Source organism: Marmota flaviventris, chromosome 19, assembly GCF_047511675.1.
Source record: "Marmota flaviventris isolate mMarFla1 chromosome 19, mMarFla1.hap1, whole genome shotgun sequence".
Classification (NCBI taxonomy): domain Eukaryota; kingdom Metazoa; phylum Chordata; class Mammalia; order Rodentia; family Sciuridae; genus Marmota; species Marmota flaviventris.
Window position 1 is genome coordinate 36026116 of NC_092516.1, and position 18128 is coordinate 36044243.

Consider the following 18128-nt stretch of genomic DNA (forward strand, 5'->3'; position numbering starts at 1 on the left):
TCTGAGGTCAGTGAGGCAACAACAGGCTCTGAGACAAGTGAAGCCAGGGCCACCATTCCAGAACCACAGGAGGTACGGCAGACCACAGCAGCCCTGCTCCCTGCCCACTGCGTGGGGAGACTCATATGTGAGGTTCAGAGTGTCCACTGTGTGCCAAGCACCATGCTGAGTCTGACAGATAAGACCCTCTCCACGGCCCCACAGGCCCACGGTGGACTCTCAGCTGGCCAGAGGCAGAGTGGGGCCCTAGCCAGCGGGAGCAAGGCCAGGCCCAGGTCCTCCCTGCCCCACCCCTCCCTCCCTCCCTCCCTCCCCCACGAAGGCAACACAAAGCAACCCCAGTGTGGACACGGCTCTCAAGCTAGAAGAAGGAACACTGCAGGGTCCACAGAGTGAGATGACCCTGCAGGTCAGGGCACAAGGAACCCATGCAATAGAGAGCCTTGGCGTTTGCCAAAACTTAGTCGAGGCCCCTGCAGCCCCAGCGCCTTCCTTCCTAGAGGCAGGAGCTCCGTGGCCTCTGCACACGGCCCCACCTGAGGCAGCACAGTGTTGACTTCTGTAAATTCCTGCCAGAAAGATACTCGTAAACCCCGTTTTGGCACCAGGGGACACCTCCCGGTTCTATGCAGCATTCTTCTTTGGCAGCAGCGTCCATGATCCAACCTTGCAGATGACACTGCAGTTGTCCCTGCTGCAAACCCACCATGCAACTTATCCCATTTGAAACAAAATCTCCCCAACCCAATAATTTTTTAATGGTTTTTTTTTTTTAATTGTCAATGGACCTTTTATTTATTTATATGCAGAGCTAAGACTCGAACCCAATGCCTCACACATGCTACACAAGCACTCCACCACTGAGCCACGACCTCAACCCTCCCCAACCTTTGACCTGCATTTAAAGGCACCTGCCTTCCAACCCCCTGAGTCACTGGGGTGCTGAACGAGCTGCTGTGGGGGGAGGGCACAGGATTGGTTCCTCACAGGTAAGGAATGGAGCCCTCCAGGAATCCCGGCCACAGCTGAGCTGGGCAGGTCCCAGCCTTCCCCACATGCAGTGAGGTGCGGGCAGACACAGTGTGACAAGCTTCAATCACACCTCTCTCTGCCCTTTATTATACCTGTCAAGGATGCATCATGGTGAAGAAAAACTTCTGCCTAAGGCCACTAAAAATATGCCAGGGAGCCACACACAGTGACACAGGTCTGTAATCCTGGCTGTTCAGGAGGCTGAGGCAGGAGGAATGCGAGAAAGATACTCGTAACCCCCCCCACCCACCCACCCATTTTGGCACCAGGGGATGCCTGGGCAACTTAGCAAGACCTTGTCTCAAAATTAAAAGGGCTGGAGGTGCAGCTCAGTGGCAGAGTGTCCCTGGGTTCAGGCCATTTAAATAGAGCACTCAGCCACCCTCCAAAATGCCTTCCCTGCACACTCCATGATTGCTGAGAGATGCAGGGTTTGTCTTAAGCTCACTATTTAGTTTAGAAAGAAAACATCACCAGCAACACGTGAAGGTGTGGGCTAGTGGCACACAGCTCAGGCTGTGTCTCCCAGGGACACAGAAGCTGGCGCCTGTGTCTCCTCATCCACTCTGTCTTGTGGCTTATGTGACACATCAAAGTACAAACCACTTGCGGCTGCTTCGTGGTTTTGCCGTCCTTCAGGATCCCATTCAAGCCACACACCACGCCTGCAGCGGGGTCCCCACGGTCTCCGAAATTAACACCCAGGCATTCACCAGGGCCTGGAGGCTGCCTTTCCTGGTAGCTAGTGCTCTAGTTGGCAGGGCTACCACATCTATTTAGCCAAAGCCCTAGCTGGACACAGTCTGGGGACTTTTTTAAATATTTATTTTTTAGTCATAGTTAGACACAATACCCTTAATTAATTTATTTATTTTTATATACGTGGTGCTGAGGATCGAACTCAGGTCCTTGCATATGCTAGGGGAGTGCTCTACCACCAAGCCACTACCCCAACCATCTGAGGACTTATTAAAATTTGTTCTTTTCAGATATACATGGCAGTAGAGTATATTTTGACATATTAGATATACACACACATAGTATCCTAATTCTATACACACACAACTTATCCAAATTAGGATCCCATTTCCTTTTCTTTTTGGGACCAGGGATTAAACCCATGGGCACTTAACCAATGAGCCATATCCCCAGCCCTTTTATTTCTTTTTTAATTAATTATTTTAGTTGTAGATGGATACAATACTTTCACTTATTTATTTATTTTTATATGGTGCTGAAGATCGAACCCAGTGCCTTATGTGTTCTGGGCAAGTGCTCTGCCACTGAACCCCAGTCCCAGCCCCTCCCCAGCCCTTTTTATGTTTTATTTTGAGACAGGGTCTCACTAAGTTGCTGAGGCTGGCTTTGAACTCATGATCCTCCTGCTTTAGCCTCCTGAGTCACTGGGATGGCAGGCATGCGCCACTGTGCCCAGCAGAGTCCCGTTCTTGTGTTGTATGGGATGCGGAGTTCCACGGGTCGTGTATTCATATACAAACACAGGACAGGGACTTGGTTTTTACTCTTACCAATAAACACCACTCAATACAGTATAATTTCTTCTGTATTTTGAGGTGTTTTCTCAGAATAAATCCCAGAAATGGGGTTACTGGGGTCTAAAGAGCATGAAGATTTTTACAACCAAAAGACAACCCACAAGGGACTCAGATGGCACTGCTGGGCCATAGTGGGAGGCCAGTCCACAGCTCCCGCCTGGGCCCAGAGAAGGCCACTCAGGAATGAATACGCGGGGACGCAAGGCCAGCAGCACACACACCACACCTGTCGGCACCCCTTCAGACAGAGCTCAGACAGGAACGTTGGGCCCTCGGTGCACCCCCAGGATCCTGTCAGGAACACCTTCAATCAGCCCATACCCTGGTTTCTGCCCAACGGTCCCTCCGGTGACAAAATGACCAGCTGGAGTTTTTCTGTCCATGCAAAGAAAAAAGGGAGGGAGAGACATGGGGAAACACCGTGTGGGTCCCCGCTGTCCTGCCACATGAGATACGACGACCTGTCCTGGATACTAAGGGAGAAATGGCAGGCTGCACACCAACAGTCACAAATGCATGGTGCCTGGAGCAGAAAAGCAGGTACTGTGCACGAGAGCCCATGGCCAGGAAGCTGCGGGGAAGAGCGTGAGGCTGGAACTGCTGGACTCGGGGCGTCCACAGCAAATGTCCCCAGGATGGGGCCTCCCGAGGGCCGTGGGCTGGTGAGGCAGATTCAGGGACCCCCCCAACTCCCACCTGGACCTTCTCACCCAGGCCCCAACCCAGACAGGCCACTGAGAGGCAGTGTCCCTCCAGACACTTCACACACTGAGAGCACAGAGCCTGCGCCTACCCCACCCACGCCTGGAGCTTCCCAGACCACCCCCAGAGTTACTCCTTCATGACACCCCAGGAAAGGAGGGACACAGTGCAGGGGAGGGAGGATAGTTGAAGGAAGCCCCCTGCATCTCGTCCAAGGTGCACCTTCTGGTGACACTTGGTGCTGCTGCAGCCAGGTCACCATTGACCTGGCTTCTACCCAACCCAGCCCACCGTCCCTTACCTGGAAAATGGGGCTCCAGTGACAAGGGAAGAATTCCCAGGCCACCCTCTGTGGCCCCACACTCAGACTGCAGAAGACTGACTCCTTGGTGGCTGAGGAAGAATACCAGATATGGCCACACTGGCCCGGGGGCCCCATGGGAGGTCCCTGGTGAACATCTTCCCTTGAATCAGCAGCAACCAGGGGCCGCGGTCAGGCCTAGCATTACTCTGTGGCCTCTACATGCTGCCTTTGCTGCAGGGGGGTCTGGGTACCCGGCCACCCTTAGAGGCCTGCCAGCCCTGGCCTCCTGAGGATGCTCCAGGGAGCCAGAGCTCAGTAGCATCCTGCTCTGCATCTAAGCTCCCTGGCTGAGCCTGCGGCCCAGCACCCCGTGGGCCCAGCACCCCGCTGGCCTTGTCCTTCCCCAGGGCACGTGCAATCAGCCTTCCAGGCAGCTCACAGGAGAGCTGAAGTTGAAAAACTGCGCTAATTCCACTTTTAAAACCCACTTTCAATTCTAAAGCCCTCAGTATTTGCCACATAATCCACTCCCTCCCCCCCATAAACTCACGTCTCAACACAGCTGCAGACTAGACCTAGACAGAGTCCTCTGCGTTCCCCCCAGAGTCAGAGCAGGCGGCCCTTGAGTACAGCCTCCAGGGCTGCCCCGAGCTAGGCCTTGCCGGGAAGGCAGGGAACATGGCCTTCAGTGACGTTAGCGCCTCCGGCCTCAGTGGCAAAGGCCAGGCTGAGAACACACTCCAGGGCCACTTGGGGAAAAGAATTTTTACCTGGGCCTCAGAGACAGAGTGATATGAATGTTAGATCAGAGTCACACCAGCCTGTGGGCCCTGCCTCCTCCTGTTGGCAGAACGGGATTCCTGAGCATCCTGGAGGAAGGAGGCTGCAGGATCACATGGGCCTCCAGGGCTATCGAACCCATGGCCATCAGGGACGAGTGGGTGAGGACCCTGTGATAGCACAGGCATCTGGACACCTGTGAGGGCCTAGCCCATGTGCTCCTGGGAGCAGCTTCAGAGCCGGCATGTCCTCATTGTGACTGCATCAGCTATGGGGCTGAAGTTCCAAGGCCTATAACACACTCTGGGCTCAATCTCTCCTGCAGGATCTGGAGACAAGAAGCAGAATATCTCAGATGCTCACGATGACTCTCCAAGACCCCAGGCCCCCACTTGAAGGCCAACCAGCTGCCCCAGTACCCACACTGCCCTGCCCAGAAACACATGGGAGTCACCATGAATAGACCCAAAGGAGAGTTTGCAGAGGAAAACCAGACCAAAGCCTGGCAGGGAGAAGGCCATCACATGACAACTGGTGGCCTCACTCATGTCACGGTTCACCCAGGATGAGCACAGAGCTGCCAGTGATTCCCTACCACCAGAAGGTCCCAGAACACCTGGCTGTCACTGTTTCCCTGACCAGAGTCACACCAGTCCTCTAACGTGGGACTTGCTCAGGATCCTCAGGCCAGCGTTAAAGGTCCAGACTATGCCCTGGCATGTGAGCTTTGGGGTGCAAGTCCACCAGACCTCAGTGGCCCATGCAGACCAGCACCCCAAAGTGTCACCACTCTCTATCAGGAATCAAGAAACCCAGGGGTGATGACACAGGGACCTCCCCACCCTAGAGCCAGGAGGCCCAACAGTAAACAGTCACAAGTGAGAGTCCACGGAAGCTTCCCTTTGTGGGCCCCATGCAGCACAGTGTCTGGGAAGTGGGGGGCAGAGTCAGGGCAGCTCCAGCAAGGGGCCACCTCCCGCCACACCGCAGGCCAGGCCAGCAGGCCAGGTGGCTGGGCACTGATCTGGCCAGGCCAGAGGAACCAAGTCTCCAGGACAGACACGGAACAGAAGAGACGAAGGCTGGCACGGCCACCAGGCAGGTGTCACTGAGGCCAGAAGAGAGGTGGAGGCAAACACCCCATGGGGTCTGGGGTGGTTCTAGGGTGGGAGCAGGAAAGCCTCGTGTGCCTAGACCCCCCAGGAGGACGTGAAACCTTCCGTGGCCACCAGAGTCCTGTTGACAAAGACGTGCACAAACCCACCTCCAGACACACTGCTGGGGCCCCTGAGAAAGCCCAAGAGCGGGGAACAGGCAGAAAAAACCCGCCACAGCAACCCCAAACCGTGGGCCACGTGGTGGGGAAGACAGGAGAAGGCACAGGGGAGGAGCTTCGAACCTGGGAGAGCAAAGGCCAGTGCAAAACAGACTCAGCATGGCCTCAGGCACTGGGCAGCGTTGACACAAGGGCCTTCCCACGCTGTGACCACCCAGGGCACATCTGAAAGTGGCTTCACAACCAGGGAAAACAAGACAACCCGCGGGAGTTGCCTCCTGAGAGGGCAGGGTGGGACCCTAACCCAGAAACCAGCAGGCCCTTGCTGGCGTTTGGCACCAAACCGCAAACAGCGCAACCAGAACCACAGCAGCACCTCAGCCAAGCCGTGTGAGGAGGGAAGCCAGAGATGGCGAGGGGACAGGCAGGATGGCGCCACCCTGGCAAGAGGCAATTTTGCCAGTGACAAGCTGTAGGGACGTCGGCTCTGCTGTGGAGTCATGGATAAAGGCAAGAACACACCACTAGGTAAAGGGACAGGGAAATGGCAGAGTAGCTGGTGCGAGAAGCTTCTCTTGGTCAGCAATTCTGAGCTCTTGAGGCAGAAAAGGGTGAGAAAAAGAAAAGCATCAGAAAAAGTAATAAGCTCTGCTTCCTCCTTTACGCAGGGTCCCCCAGCAGGAGTGGGTCTGGGGCAGGCACCGGGACAGCAGGGTGCAGTTGCCAAGAGCCACAGCGCCACCTACTGGGACCCCACGGAGAAGTACCTGGCTCAGCTGTAGCTTCTGCACCTTTGGTGCCAGAGGGAGGAAGCCCAGCCACAGGGGCGGGCAGACAGGTCGGGGAGGGCCTGACCCTGGTGCCCGGCAGGGGGGACACGGAGCCCATTTGGAAAGGCTGGCGCACACCCTGTGGTGCAGCTGGGACCGCTGTGGGGCCGCCCTGCAGGTAGTGGGGCCGCAGCAGAGGCGTCCACAGGTCTCTCCCACTGTCTTCGGGGCACCAGCACAGCAGGCAGGAGGGCAGACCTGGGCCTGGACCAGCACACTTGGCCCTGCAGGACCCCTCCTTGTGGGTGTGAAAGCTGTCCTTCGAGGTGACCACTGGCTGCACCGTGTCTCACCTCTCAGAGCCTGTTTCCCCGTCTGTTCGCCAGAGCTGAGGCATTCACCTCTCAGCTCTCCATGAGGTTTAAGGACAGAGGTGAAGCCGTGTCTGGCCCAGAGCCCTAACATGGCCCCAGTCTCCAGGAGGGGAAGGACAGGTGCTTGGATCTCATCCAAGTGGCGCACCTGGGATCACACTGGGATGTGGCAGCGGGAGGGGCCTTCACCCTCTGCATCAGCAGCGAGTATTCCATGGGTTTGTGGCACCATGCCAGGTGCAGGACAGGGACACACGGAACACAGGGGCTGACAGGCCCTGCTCAGTTTCACCCAAATGTCCCCTCGGCCAGGGTCGACCTTGTATCTGGGCTCAGACACTGAGCACCAAGCAGCAGGAATCACGGCCCTTCCAGCTGTCAGCCCCTGTAAGACCAGCACCCCAGGCACCCAGGAGCCACCACCAGGCCTGTGCTTGGCAGTGCACAAGGGCGCCTCGGGAAGGAAGCGCCTCGAAAACCAGCTGTGCAAAGGGGCGAAGACCTTGACACATGGCGGGAGGTGCTGTGCTCTCTGAAAGAGCGCCACAGGAGATGGGGCCCTGAGGGAGGCCAGGAGGGGAGGGCAGGCCCAGGCAGCAGGACGGCGCGAACAGAGAGAGGCGGCAGCCTGGGTCTGGGCTGGCACCCGCTCCGGCTCCAGTCCACTGCAAGGAGGAAGCCGGGGAGCGGAAGGACAAGGCAGCCTCTTTGCGAGGGAGCAGGGGAAGTTCAGACCCTGGTGACGCGAGGGCTGTCCCTGACACAAGCACAGCTCCACAGTGCTTGGTGATCGTGGATACTCCCTGCGCTTTGTGGAAACTCCCAAGCACACACGGCCAAGAAAGACAGCAACTCCCAGAGCAGGCTCCTATCTCCACAGGAAAGCCACCCCTCAGGACTGACAGTGTCCACATAGCCTGGTCTGAGGGCACACTCATGGGCAACAGGACGGAGCCAGGAGGCTGGTCCAAGCCCCTTCAGCAGAACACACCCGACAGGGAGGTGTCAGCCTGGGGCTGTGGTGGCAGCTCCCTCCCAGCTACACCCAGTACGTGGAAATCGGCTGCAAGCTGATGAGGGGCAGAGGCACCCTGTTCTCCCACGCTGAGGGCAGGGCTGGCTGCACCTGGTACCCAGAACGCAGCCTCTGCCTCTTGGCACACTAAGCAGAGCAGGAGAGCACCCAGCAGGCAGCAGTGCCACCTGCTTACCCTGTTCTCAGCCACCACAAACCCTTGGCCCACTTGGAGAAGCATGGTAGAGCCTGGGCCCTCTCTTGGACCCTCCCAAAAAGGCACCTCAGACATCTGCTCCAACACCGACCCAAGGAGCCCAGGTGTGGAGCGCGATGGATGGGGCTGAGCCGTAACATTCTGGCCAATGCCTCGCTCCCAGGTTCCACAGCTGGAGAATCAAGGTCTAAAGCAAAAGAAGGTCATACAGAACTCATAGAATGGATTCAAAAGGACATCAAAAGTAGTGCCAGACCGCCAGGCATGGTAGCGCACATCTGTAATCCCAGTGGACTGGAAGGCTGAGGCAGGAGGATTGCTAGTTAGAGGTCAGCCTCAGCAAATGAATGAGGCCCTCAGCAACTTAGCAAGACCTGTCTAAAAATTTTTAAAAATTGGGGCTGGCATTGTGGCTTAGTGGTAGAGTACTTGCCTAGCATGCGTGAGGCACTGGGTTCGATCCCCAGCACCACATAAGAATCAAAACAAATAAAATAAACGTATTATGTCCATCTACAACTAAAAAAATTTTAAAAAAATATTTTTTTAAGTTGGGGCTGAGGTCATGGCTCAGTGGTAGACTGCTCGTCTGGCACGTGTGAGGCACTGGGTTCAATCCTCAGAACCACATAAAAATAAATAAAATGAAGGCATTGTGTCCAATGAGGATCGAACCCAGGGCCTCGCGTGCCTTGCACATGCTAGGCAAGTGCTCTACCACTGAGCCACAACCCCAGCCCCTACAACTTAAAAATTTATTTATTTATTTATTAGTTTGTTTGTTTGTTTGTTTGTTTGATTTAAAAGAACTGGGAATGTAGTGCAGTGGTAAAGTTCCCCTGGAAGTAAATCCCAGTAAAACAAAACAACAACAACAAAAAACACAAACACAGTGCCAGGAGCCCAGCACAGTGTGCCAGGAGTCTGAGCAACATGGGAGGCTGAGGTGGGAGGATCACCTAAGCCAGGACCGGAGGCCGGCCTGGGCAACACAGTAAGAACCCCACCAAAAACAAAACCAAAAAGTCATGGGTTAAGGATGTGGTTCAAGGGTGAGCACTCATCCAGCATGTGTAGGACCCTGGTCCATCTTCAGCACCGCAAAACAAGAAAGACCAACATGAAGTCCAGCCAGCAGGGCTGCCAGGCCCCACGACCCAAGGCCTCCTGGCTGATGCTCTTCTTTTCATCTTGTCTTTTCGCAGCACTGGGGACAAGCTCAGGCCTCACTCCACAGAGCGCACCCAGCCTTAATGGCTCTTCTTTTTGGGAGCAGCTGGGGTCTCCTTCCTGTCTCTCTCCACAGAACAGGAGGGAAGGGAGGCCACACCTTTTGGTCACATTCAAATCTCTTTCAGGAGCTCTGCCCGATGCACTAGCCGGCGGCATCCCTCAGGTGGTCTCTCCAAAGGCTCCACTCCCCTGAATAACCTGCTCGCCTAAGTCCTGCTCCACGGCACAGTACCAGATGAGGCTTTGCAGGGACCACAGTGAGTGACACAGCCCCACCAGAGAGGGCCGGACAACAGCCAGGCAGGAGAGGAAGATGCCAGCTGCGGGGACCAAGACCCTCGCTAGCTCCCGGAGGCCCTGCTCCCAGGCTGAACAACACAGTGTGGGGAATGTGCAAGTCCTGTTCAGGAGACTCTGAATCAGCTCATAGGAGTGGCAGGGTGGTGGCTGCCGGGAGCCGGGGAGGAGCACGTGGGGTTCTTACTTCACGTGTGTGAGTTTTTGCTTGGGAAGATGGGAAAGGTCTAAGGATGGATGGCAGTAATGGGTACAAAACAATGTAAAAGGGTTTTTGTTTGCTTGTCTGTTTTGCAGGGCTGGGGATGGGACCCTGGGGTTCACACAGGAAGCATTCTACCACGGAGCCCCAGCCCCAGCTCCAGCTCCTCAGGCAATTATTTTGACATTTAGATTCCACTGCTTCTCCAGCTACGAGTTGGAATTTCCAAAACTCTAAGTTTCTGCACTTGACATTCACAGTCCTCAAACAGTGCACCTTGGACCTTGAGGACTCGCGCAGGCACAAGCAGCAGAGGGTCCTGGAGCCTGGGGCAGATGGCTGATTGGGGGCCCTGTGGACCCTGCCTCATTCAATTGCTTTCCTATGAATCACAGGCAAACGGTGCCTGCTTCCTGCTTCAGGGACGTGACCCAAGGCGCCCTGGCTCCTCTCATCAACAGCAAGCAGGGTGGGGTTTACAGGGAGTTTCCTAACCTTCTCAACTCCTACAGTCAAGTGTGAGCCGCAGCCTCTGGTGAGACACCCAGAAAGCTGCTCAAAGCCTATTTAGTTGCATTTTGTATCCAAACCAGCAGCCTTAACACCTGCCTAAGGACAAGGCCAACTGGAAGATTCGCGTAAAAGGGGGTCACCACTGCAGGACAGCAACCTGAAGCAATGGCGACAGAGCAGGCAGGAAGCACCAGAAGGAGACAGGGACCCCTAGGACACCTGACGGGAGCACCCACACTGCTGCCGCAAGCCAAGCATGGCTACCCTGGACTTGCTCCCTTCTTCTTACTCAAAGAAACCCGCCAGAAATGTACCTGAGAGATCTGCAGGGACAATCACAAACAAGGAGACATGAACGGTCAAAAAACATATCCAACGATGCTCAGTGGGAACCAATGCAGGCAATGGGAGGACACACTCCCCCAGGACACTGGGCACACCTGAAAACTTGACGACACAGCAGGGTGGGACACAGAGGTGTGGACAGAGTTCCACAGTCAGCTGGAGGGGGAGGGTGGAGGCTAGGAGAATTGCTTTGGAGGCCAATCTGGTAAATTTTCAAAAATACCTGCGGTGCACAGGTGTACACAGGAAACCCACATAAAGATATTCGTGGGGGCCGAGGAAGACTGGAAACAACAGAACACCCATCAACAGCAGAAACCTCAGAGCCGGGCAAAGTAGCACACCTGTCACATCCCAGCCCTCGTGAGGCCTTGGCAGGAGGACCACTTGAGCCCAGGAGTTTGAGGACAGTCTGGGCAACATTGTGTGACCAAGTCTCAAGAAGAGTGGTTAAGATAATAAACGTTAGGGCTGGGAATTCAGCCCAGCAGCAGAACACCTGCTTAGCATGTGCAAGACCCCGGTTCAATCCTGAACACCACAAATAAATAAAGATATTAAAAAAGAAAGAAAAAGATAATAAATGTTGGGACAGGGATGTAGCTCAGTGGTAGAGCATTAGGGGGAAATTGCACACAGGGAAGAAGGGGACAGGAGAAAAGACTCATCTGTGCAAGAGAAACAGAAAGGACGGAGACTTGGTGTCCTGGCGAGGGGCGGCAGGAGGAGGGTGGAGCCCCACTGTGCCACCCACATCTCAAGCAGCACTGACGGGCTAGAGGATACGGTGAGGGTCCCAGGCCCAAACAGCTACACACATTCAACGATGATGTGCAGTTGACACCAAACAGAATGGTGAACAGAAACAAAGGCACCTACTGCAAGTAGAGACGGCTCTGAAGCAGGCACCAAAGAACAACACCAAGTACCTAGAGAACAGCTTCTGACTGGACACGGGACGACTGGTGACAAAATGCTACACAAATATGTTTGCAGTTCACGAATATGTTCTCCACAGGTACGTGGTTAGCAATTCTGAACCTACTTCACACACACACCGGGACTGAACACATCGGTAAACGTGCTGTGGGTGACAAGAGCCAGGCCTTTCTGCTGCTGGAGAGAAGTTATGTGAGCCGGGAAGCGGAAGGGTGGTGCTGAGCTTGGACCCTGGGCTAGAATCAGAAAGGTCAGTGTGCACGGCTCATCTTCATGGACATGAGAGTGCACGGTGTGCAATGAACACAGCGAGCAAGGAGAAGTTGGACAACACAGTAACGTGATGCACATTTTCTATTTACCCATTGATATAACAAAACGGCAACACCCCTGCTCAGATGAAAGTGCTTGTGGGCTGGGAAACAGAGCTCAGTGGCCGAGCGCACACGGCCCTGGGTTCCACACACGAGGCCTGGGTTCAATCCCTAGTACCACCAATAAATAAATAAATAAGATAAAATAAGGGCTGGGGCTGTAGCTCAGCAGCAGAGCGCCTGCTTAGCACATGAAAGGCACTGGGCTCCATCCTTAGCACCACATAAAAATAAAACAAATATAATGAAGGCATGCTGTCACCTAAACAACAACCAAAAAAAGTTAAAAAAAAAAAAGAAAAAGAGAGAGATAAAATAAACTGCTTATGGAAGGTCGCAGTGCAGCTCAGTGGTGTGTCTGCTTGGAATGATCAAGGCCCTGGATTCCATCGCCAGTACCAAAAAGAAAGAAAGGAAGAAAGAAAGTAACGGGTGCATACACAAGTAGCTGTGCCCACTCAGCCCTCCGGGCAGGGCACCGCAGTGGTGACGAATCTGCTGCCAGGGCCTGGCTTCTACACATACCGTCCAGGAAGAGGAACCCAAGCCTTAGAGAAATGGCCAAGCAGGTTGAGGCAGGGAAGCACACAGGAGCGGGAACATCCAAGCTGCCGGAGAGCCAGGGAGTGCTCCAAAAGAGGAAGGGTCAGATGAAGAGGGCGCAGACCCACGGAAAGAATACCCCCAGGGGCTGGGGATGCAGCTCAACTGGGAGATGTGGGAGATGCCTGCCTGGCATGCATAAAGCCCTGGGCTCAATCCACCAAACAAGAGAGCACCCCCAGGACAATTAGACAATGCCACACACGGTGACAGCGGTGGGCTCCAACCCAGTGACTAAATAAGAATCACTGAGTCGGGTTGAGGCTGTAGCTCGGTGGCAGAGCGCCTGCCCAGCACGTGAGACCCGAGGCTCGATCCTGAGCACCACATAAAAAAATAAATAAAATAAAGGTATGCTGTCCATCTACAGCTACAAAAAAAAAAAAGAATCACTGAGTGGACACTGGTATATGACATAATAACTGAGTAAATAAAATGGGGGAAAGGTCTTTCTCACTGTAGAGTTCCAATTAAACGTAAAATGAAGGACACAGAAAATCATCATTAGTCATGGTGATGACTGTTATGTTCGTGTCCTCCAAAGTGAAACCTGAAGCCCCAGAGGATGGTGTGAGGAGATGGAGCCACTGGGAAGTGGCAGGGCCAGATGAGGCCATGAGGAGAAGCCCTCACCATAAGTGAGGATAGGATTCAAGAAGGCAGCCCCCTTCTTGGGCCTCACCAGACACCATAATCTTGGTGGCCTCCAGGACTGTGAGACTGAGTACCTGTTATTTAAGCCACCGAGCCTTCTTGTCATGTGACTTCCCGGTCATAGCAGCCCAAGTGGACTAAGGCCAAGATCCATCACAGATGCTAAAACTGGGGGGTCAAGCAGGGTAAGAAACACGGGATCTGCACTCAAGGCCTCCCTCCATGACATGTTTGTTCATTAGAAAGAACACAGTGAGGACTGGGGTTGTGGCTCAGCGGTAGAGCGCTCGCCTAGCACAGGCGAGGCCCTGGGTTCCATCCTCAGCACCACATAAAAATAAATAAATAAAATCAAGGTATTGTGTCCAACCACAACTAAAAAGTAAATACTTAAAAAAAAAAAAGAAAGAACACAGTGACTTCGCAGCAGAGAAGCCTCACTGGCACCACCTTCCCAGGTAATGGAGGCCAATGGAGCCTGAGGTAAGGTATGAGAACACCACGCCGTCCAGGTGTCAAGACCGAGAAGCCCAGTCTCCTCCATGGTTTTCTTGCCAAAAATGCCGACTCTCAATCTAATCATAAGAAAATGTCAGAGAGACCCAAACTGAGGGACATGCTCCAAAATGACCCACCAGTTCTCCCAGTGTCAAGGTCATGAAGGACAAGGAACAACGGGGGAATAGCCATGGAGAAAGAAGCCTAAGGAGACAGACAACTCAATTCAACCAGAGACTCCGGACTGGACCCTAAATAGGATCGCGGGAGAGAGGAAGGACATAGGAGGAAATGGACCAAATTCTCAGGTGGCTCAAATGGCTCCTGCCCTGCTGACGTCCTTGTTCTGATAACTGTGGGGGCACACGGGGTGTCGCATTAGGAAAGCTGAATTAAGGCTCTTCAGAAACCCTATTTTAACTACTTACCTAAAATTATTTTAAAATAAAAAGCTGGCCTGGGCGTAGCGTGATGGCACACACCTGTGATCCCAGCAGCCCAGGAGGCTGAGGCCCTAAGCAACTCAGTGAGACCCTGTCTCAAAATAAGATATAAAAAGGGCTGGGGGCGTGGCTCAGTGGCTGAGCACCCCTGAGTTCAACCCCCAGTACCCAAATAAATAAATAAATAAATAAATAAAAGATAGAAGAGAGAACCCAGGGGTGTATATTTTATACACCAGAGAAACAGTTATGGCGAAATGTGTGCGAAAACATAGCAGCTTTTGTACTGGGGACAGAGGGGAGTGGAGCCTCCTAGAAAACTGACCCTGTGGCCAAGAGGATGTCCAGAGAGAGGAGTCCTCCCTGCAGAAGGAAGCCGGGCCCTCTGACCACCCACCACAGCCTGGCGCTCTCTGTTCCCATCAAACAGTGCTGGGCACTGGGGACGCTGGGTCTGTGGAGGGCGGTGCTGTCAGAGGCCTGCTGGCCACTCACCTGCGGAGGAGCGACTGCTGCAGGTTCTTGCAGGTGGCGAGGGACTCGCCAGTGAACATGTGGCACACGACGACGTGCGGGCAACGAGCCATGAAGGCCAGCACGGCCTCGGGCTGGAGGGAGCCGCTGCGGGACACCAGGCACAGACGCTGCAGCGAGGAGCACTGGCTCAGCGCCTGGAAGAACTGTGCGTTGGCGCTGAAGTAGGGCTGCTCCAGCCTGCGGGAGAGAGCGGCGTGAGGACCACAGGGTGGCACTGCCACCGGAGCTCCTGGACGCACTGAGTGGGAGCTGCTGGTCCCCCCAGCACCCACACGAAACCTCAGTCCCTGGATGCTGGGGGGGGGGCGCGATCAGAGCCTCAGGGCTCCCCTGGAGACCCTGATTTGGGAGAACTGGGTGACCCAGTGCAGTCAGCACTGCTGACAACCCAAGGTCACCAGCCCTCAGTGCAGACAGGCTCAGGGCATCCCTGGCCTCCCTCAGCACCCTCCCTTCCTCATGCACTGCAGTGAACTCACTTGTGATTCCGGCCCTCAGGGCTCAGTTTGATGGAAAGACAGATGAACAAACCGCAAGAAAGGGTGGGAACCTAAGGGGCTGGGGTGGGGGTGGGTTGCTCCAGCCATGACAGAGGGGAGCTTGATGACCCAAGCCACTTCACAGGCTGCCAGGAGCACCAGGGTGAGGAAGGCTGAGAGCCAGGAAGATGGGGAGGAAAACTGGTGTGCGCTGGGTAGTCCCAGCCCAGGATCTACAAGTGTGAAAACAGGGTCTCTGCAGATAATTAAGGTGAGGTCTGCTCTAGATCCAATGACTGGTTCCTTATAAGAAAGTCAGGTGCACAGATGCACGCCTATAACTGTAATCCCAGCTACTCAGGAAGCCGAGACAGGAGGACTGCAAGTTTGAAGCCAGCCTCAGCCACTTAGGAGACAGACCTCAGCATATTAGTGAGATCCTGTCTCAAAATAAAAAATAAAACAAACTGGGGATGTAGCTCAGTGGTAAAGTGCCCCTCGGTTAGATCCCCTAGTACACACACACAAAAAAAAAAAGGCGGGGGGGGGGGGACAAGGTAAAGCTCAGAGATACAAATAAGAAGATGGCAGGGCCTGGAGCAGTGCACCTGTCTACAAGTCACAGAGCACCAAGCTACCAAGCTTTGCCAGTCACCATCAAAAGACAAGAGGCATGCAGGGCGCGGTGGCGCATCCCACAGCTCGGGAGCCTGAGGCAGGAGGATCATGAGTTCAAAGCCAGCCTCCGCAAAAGTGAGGTGCTAAGCAAATCAGTGAGACCCTGTCTCTAAATAAAATACAAAACAGGGCTGGGGATGGGGTTCAGTGGTTGAGTGCCCCTGAGTTCAATCCCCAGTACTCAAAAACAAACAAAACAACAACAACAAAAAAAAACAAAAGGCACAAGAAAGACTCTCCCTCACAGCCTCAGAAGGAACCAGCCGAGCCAGCACCTGGATTCCAGACTCCGCCTCAGAAGAGTAAACATGAGTTTGCCATTTTAAGCCACTCAGTCTGTGGTCATGTGTTCCTGTGGCCCCAGGACACTAACACAGACACGGAAGAGAGACAGAGCTGCAGTGTCTGCCAGCACAGAGAGCCTTTCATGGTAAAAGGACCAGGAAGCCTCAGGAGGCCCCTGTGTGCCTTCTACAGGAAACGCGGTCCCGGGAGAAGACCTAACAAGTGTCTCTGGAGAGCGGGCCGGAGACACCTTCGCTCTGCAGGCCGTGCACACACGCACGTGCATCATCTCACACTTTCAAAAGCTTATGTCCGGGTGGCCGGTTTCTGTGATCCCAGAGACGCAGGACGCTGAGGCCAGAGGAACACAAGTTCAAGGCTAGACTCAGCAACTTATTGAGATCTTGTCTCAAAATAAAATAAAAAGTGTAGCTCAGTGATAAAGTGCCCCTGGGTTCAACACCCAGTACCAAAAACAGAAAGAAAAAAAAAAGCTTGTGTTTGTTCCGGAGGGAGCTACTGGTCCACTGAGCAGCTTCAAGGCAGGTGGCAAAGGGAGAGGGGACATCAGTGCAAGGCAGGCAGGAGTGGGAGAGGCTGGCCAGGCAGTACCTGGGGATGACTGTGGGCAGCTGCAGCTCAGGGTGGGGGCCAGCCCCCAGGAGCTGGGCCAGAACACAGCGCACCCAGACCCCTGGCCTTCTGAAAGCTGAGGCAGAAGGAAACAACAGGACACTTCCTGAGGAAGTGGCTTCCCTTTGCCAAAAGGGACTTCATCCATCTGAGGTCACCGGTGTCTGACCATGAGAACATGAAACCCAAGTCTTAAGAGGGCTTTGAAAGGGAGGCCACTGGGCAGTGGTCAGTCATTTCTTTCTTTTTATTTCCTGGTGGTACTGGGGATCGAACACGGGTGCTTTACCACTGAGCTACATCCACTGCCTTTATTTTGAGACAGGCTGGCTCAAACTTGCAATCCTCCTGCCTCAGCCTCCTGAGTTGCTGGAATTACAAGCATAAGCTACCACACCCTGTATCAGTCATTTCCAAAGGAGCCACCACCACCACCACTAGACTCCATGCATGGTAGGAGGCAGGACAACACTCCGGCTGAAGCCTGGCCCTATTGGGGGCACTACACATATCACGGGGAAGCTGTTCTGAGGCCCCAGAGTCCAGTCAAGCAGGTCCAGCTAGCAAGTGCCCAAGGCCCAAGCCTGCACCAATCTCCCTACAAACACCTAGCTTCAGACCTAGAACACAGGTTCTCTACAGCTTCAGGCTTGTCATGGGGCAGACAGAGTCCCCATCACCCCACCACTGTTTACAATTTGACCCACAGGGACCCCAGGAGGCCCGTGTCTCACTGTGCACAGAGCAGACCAAGCGGATGACTTCATGGGATATCCCTGAGAAGGCATGATGAGAAATGCCCACACTGCCACATGGCAGCAAGCCTGTACTGGGGACAGTGTGCCCCCATCAGACCTCCCTTCACTCAGGTGGTGTGAACTGCACTGAACACAGCAACACCATGAACACGGCTGGCCCCAGGGCTCAGGTAAGAGGCAGTGAGCGTCCCATCTCCCTGTCTGCAAAGCTGTACAGCCTCCACCATCCCACCACCCAGGAACACCAGCAGGTCATGGTCAAGGGACAGAGGAGAGGGATCTGCAAAATTAAGAGTAAGCCCCAACTACCAAGAGCAGGGCCATCTCTGAGTGGAGTCACCACATGGAGCCACCAGCCGGTCCTACATAGCCACTGAACACCTAGAAAATGAGTAAGGTGCTGCTGCTGACACTGAGCTTGGGGGAAATGCAGGTTCTTCAGGGGATGACTTGGAAAAGCAAGAGCGTACTGCATACACGCAACCAGTTCCCCACCTTAGGTCCATTCTCCAAGCTATCCAGGGTGGTCCAGGGGTATAAATATATAATATATAAATACCCTAGAAAAATATATAAACATCTGCAAATCTGAAAGTAGGTAAATGGGAAAGGTGCAGCTGAAGGAGCCCTG

At 54.2% G+C, this 18128-nt stretch overlaps 1 protein-coding gene across 4 annotated transcripts in view; it reads right to left on the bottom strand.

Moving 5' to 3' along the window:
• The window catches only part of Fbxl18 (F-box and leucine rich repeat protein 18), a 40898-nt gene that overhangs the window by 4822 nt on the left and 17948 nt on the right, over window positions 1-18128 (bottom strand). For 2 of the 4 annotated variants that reach the window (XM_027919731.2, XM_027919730.2), the window contains one exon: window positions 14623-14841. The exons of 1 other annotated variant lie outside the window; for it this stretch is intronic. In XM_027919731.2, coding sequence (XP_027775532.1) covers window positions 14623-14841 — 219 coding nt within the window. Of the gene's footprint in view, window positions 1-14618; window positions 14842-18128 lie in introns of those variants that run through there. One more of the 4 variants, XM_071605255.1, reaches the window with a different exon arrangement.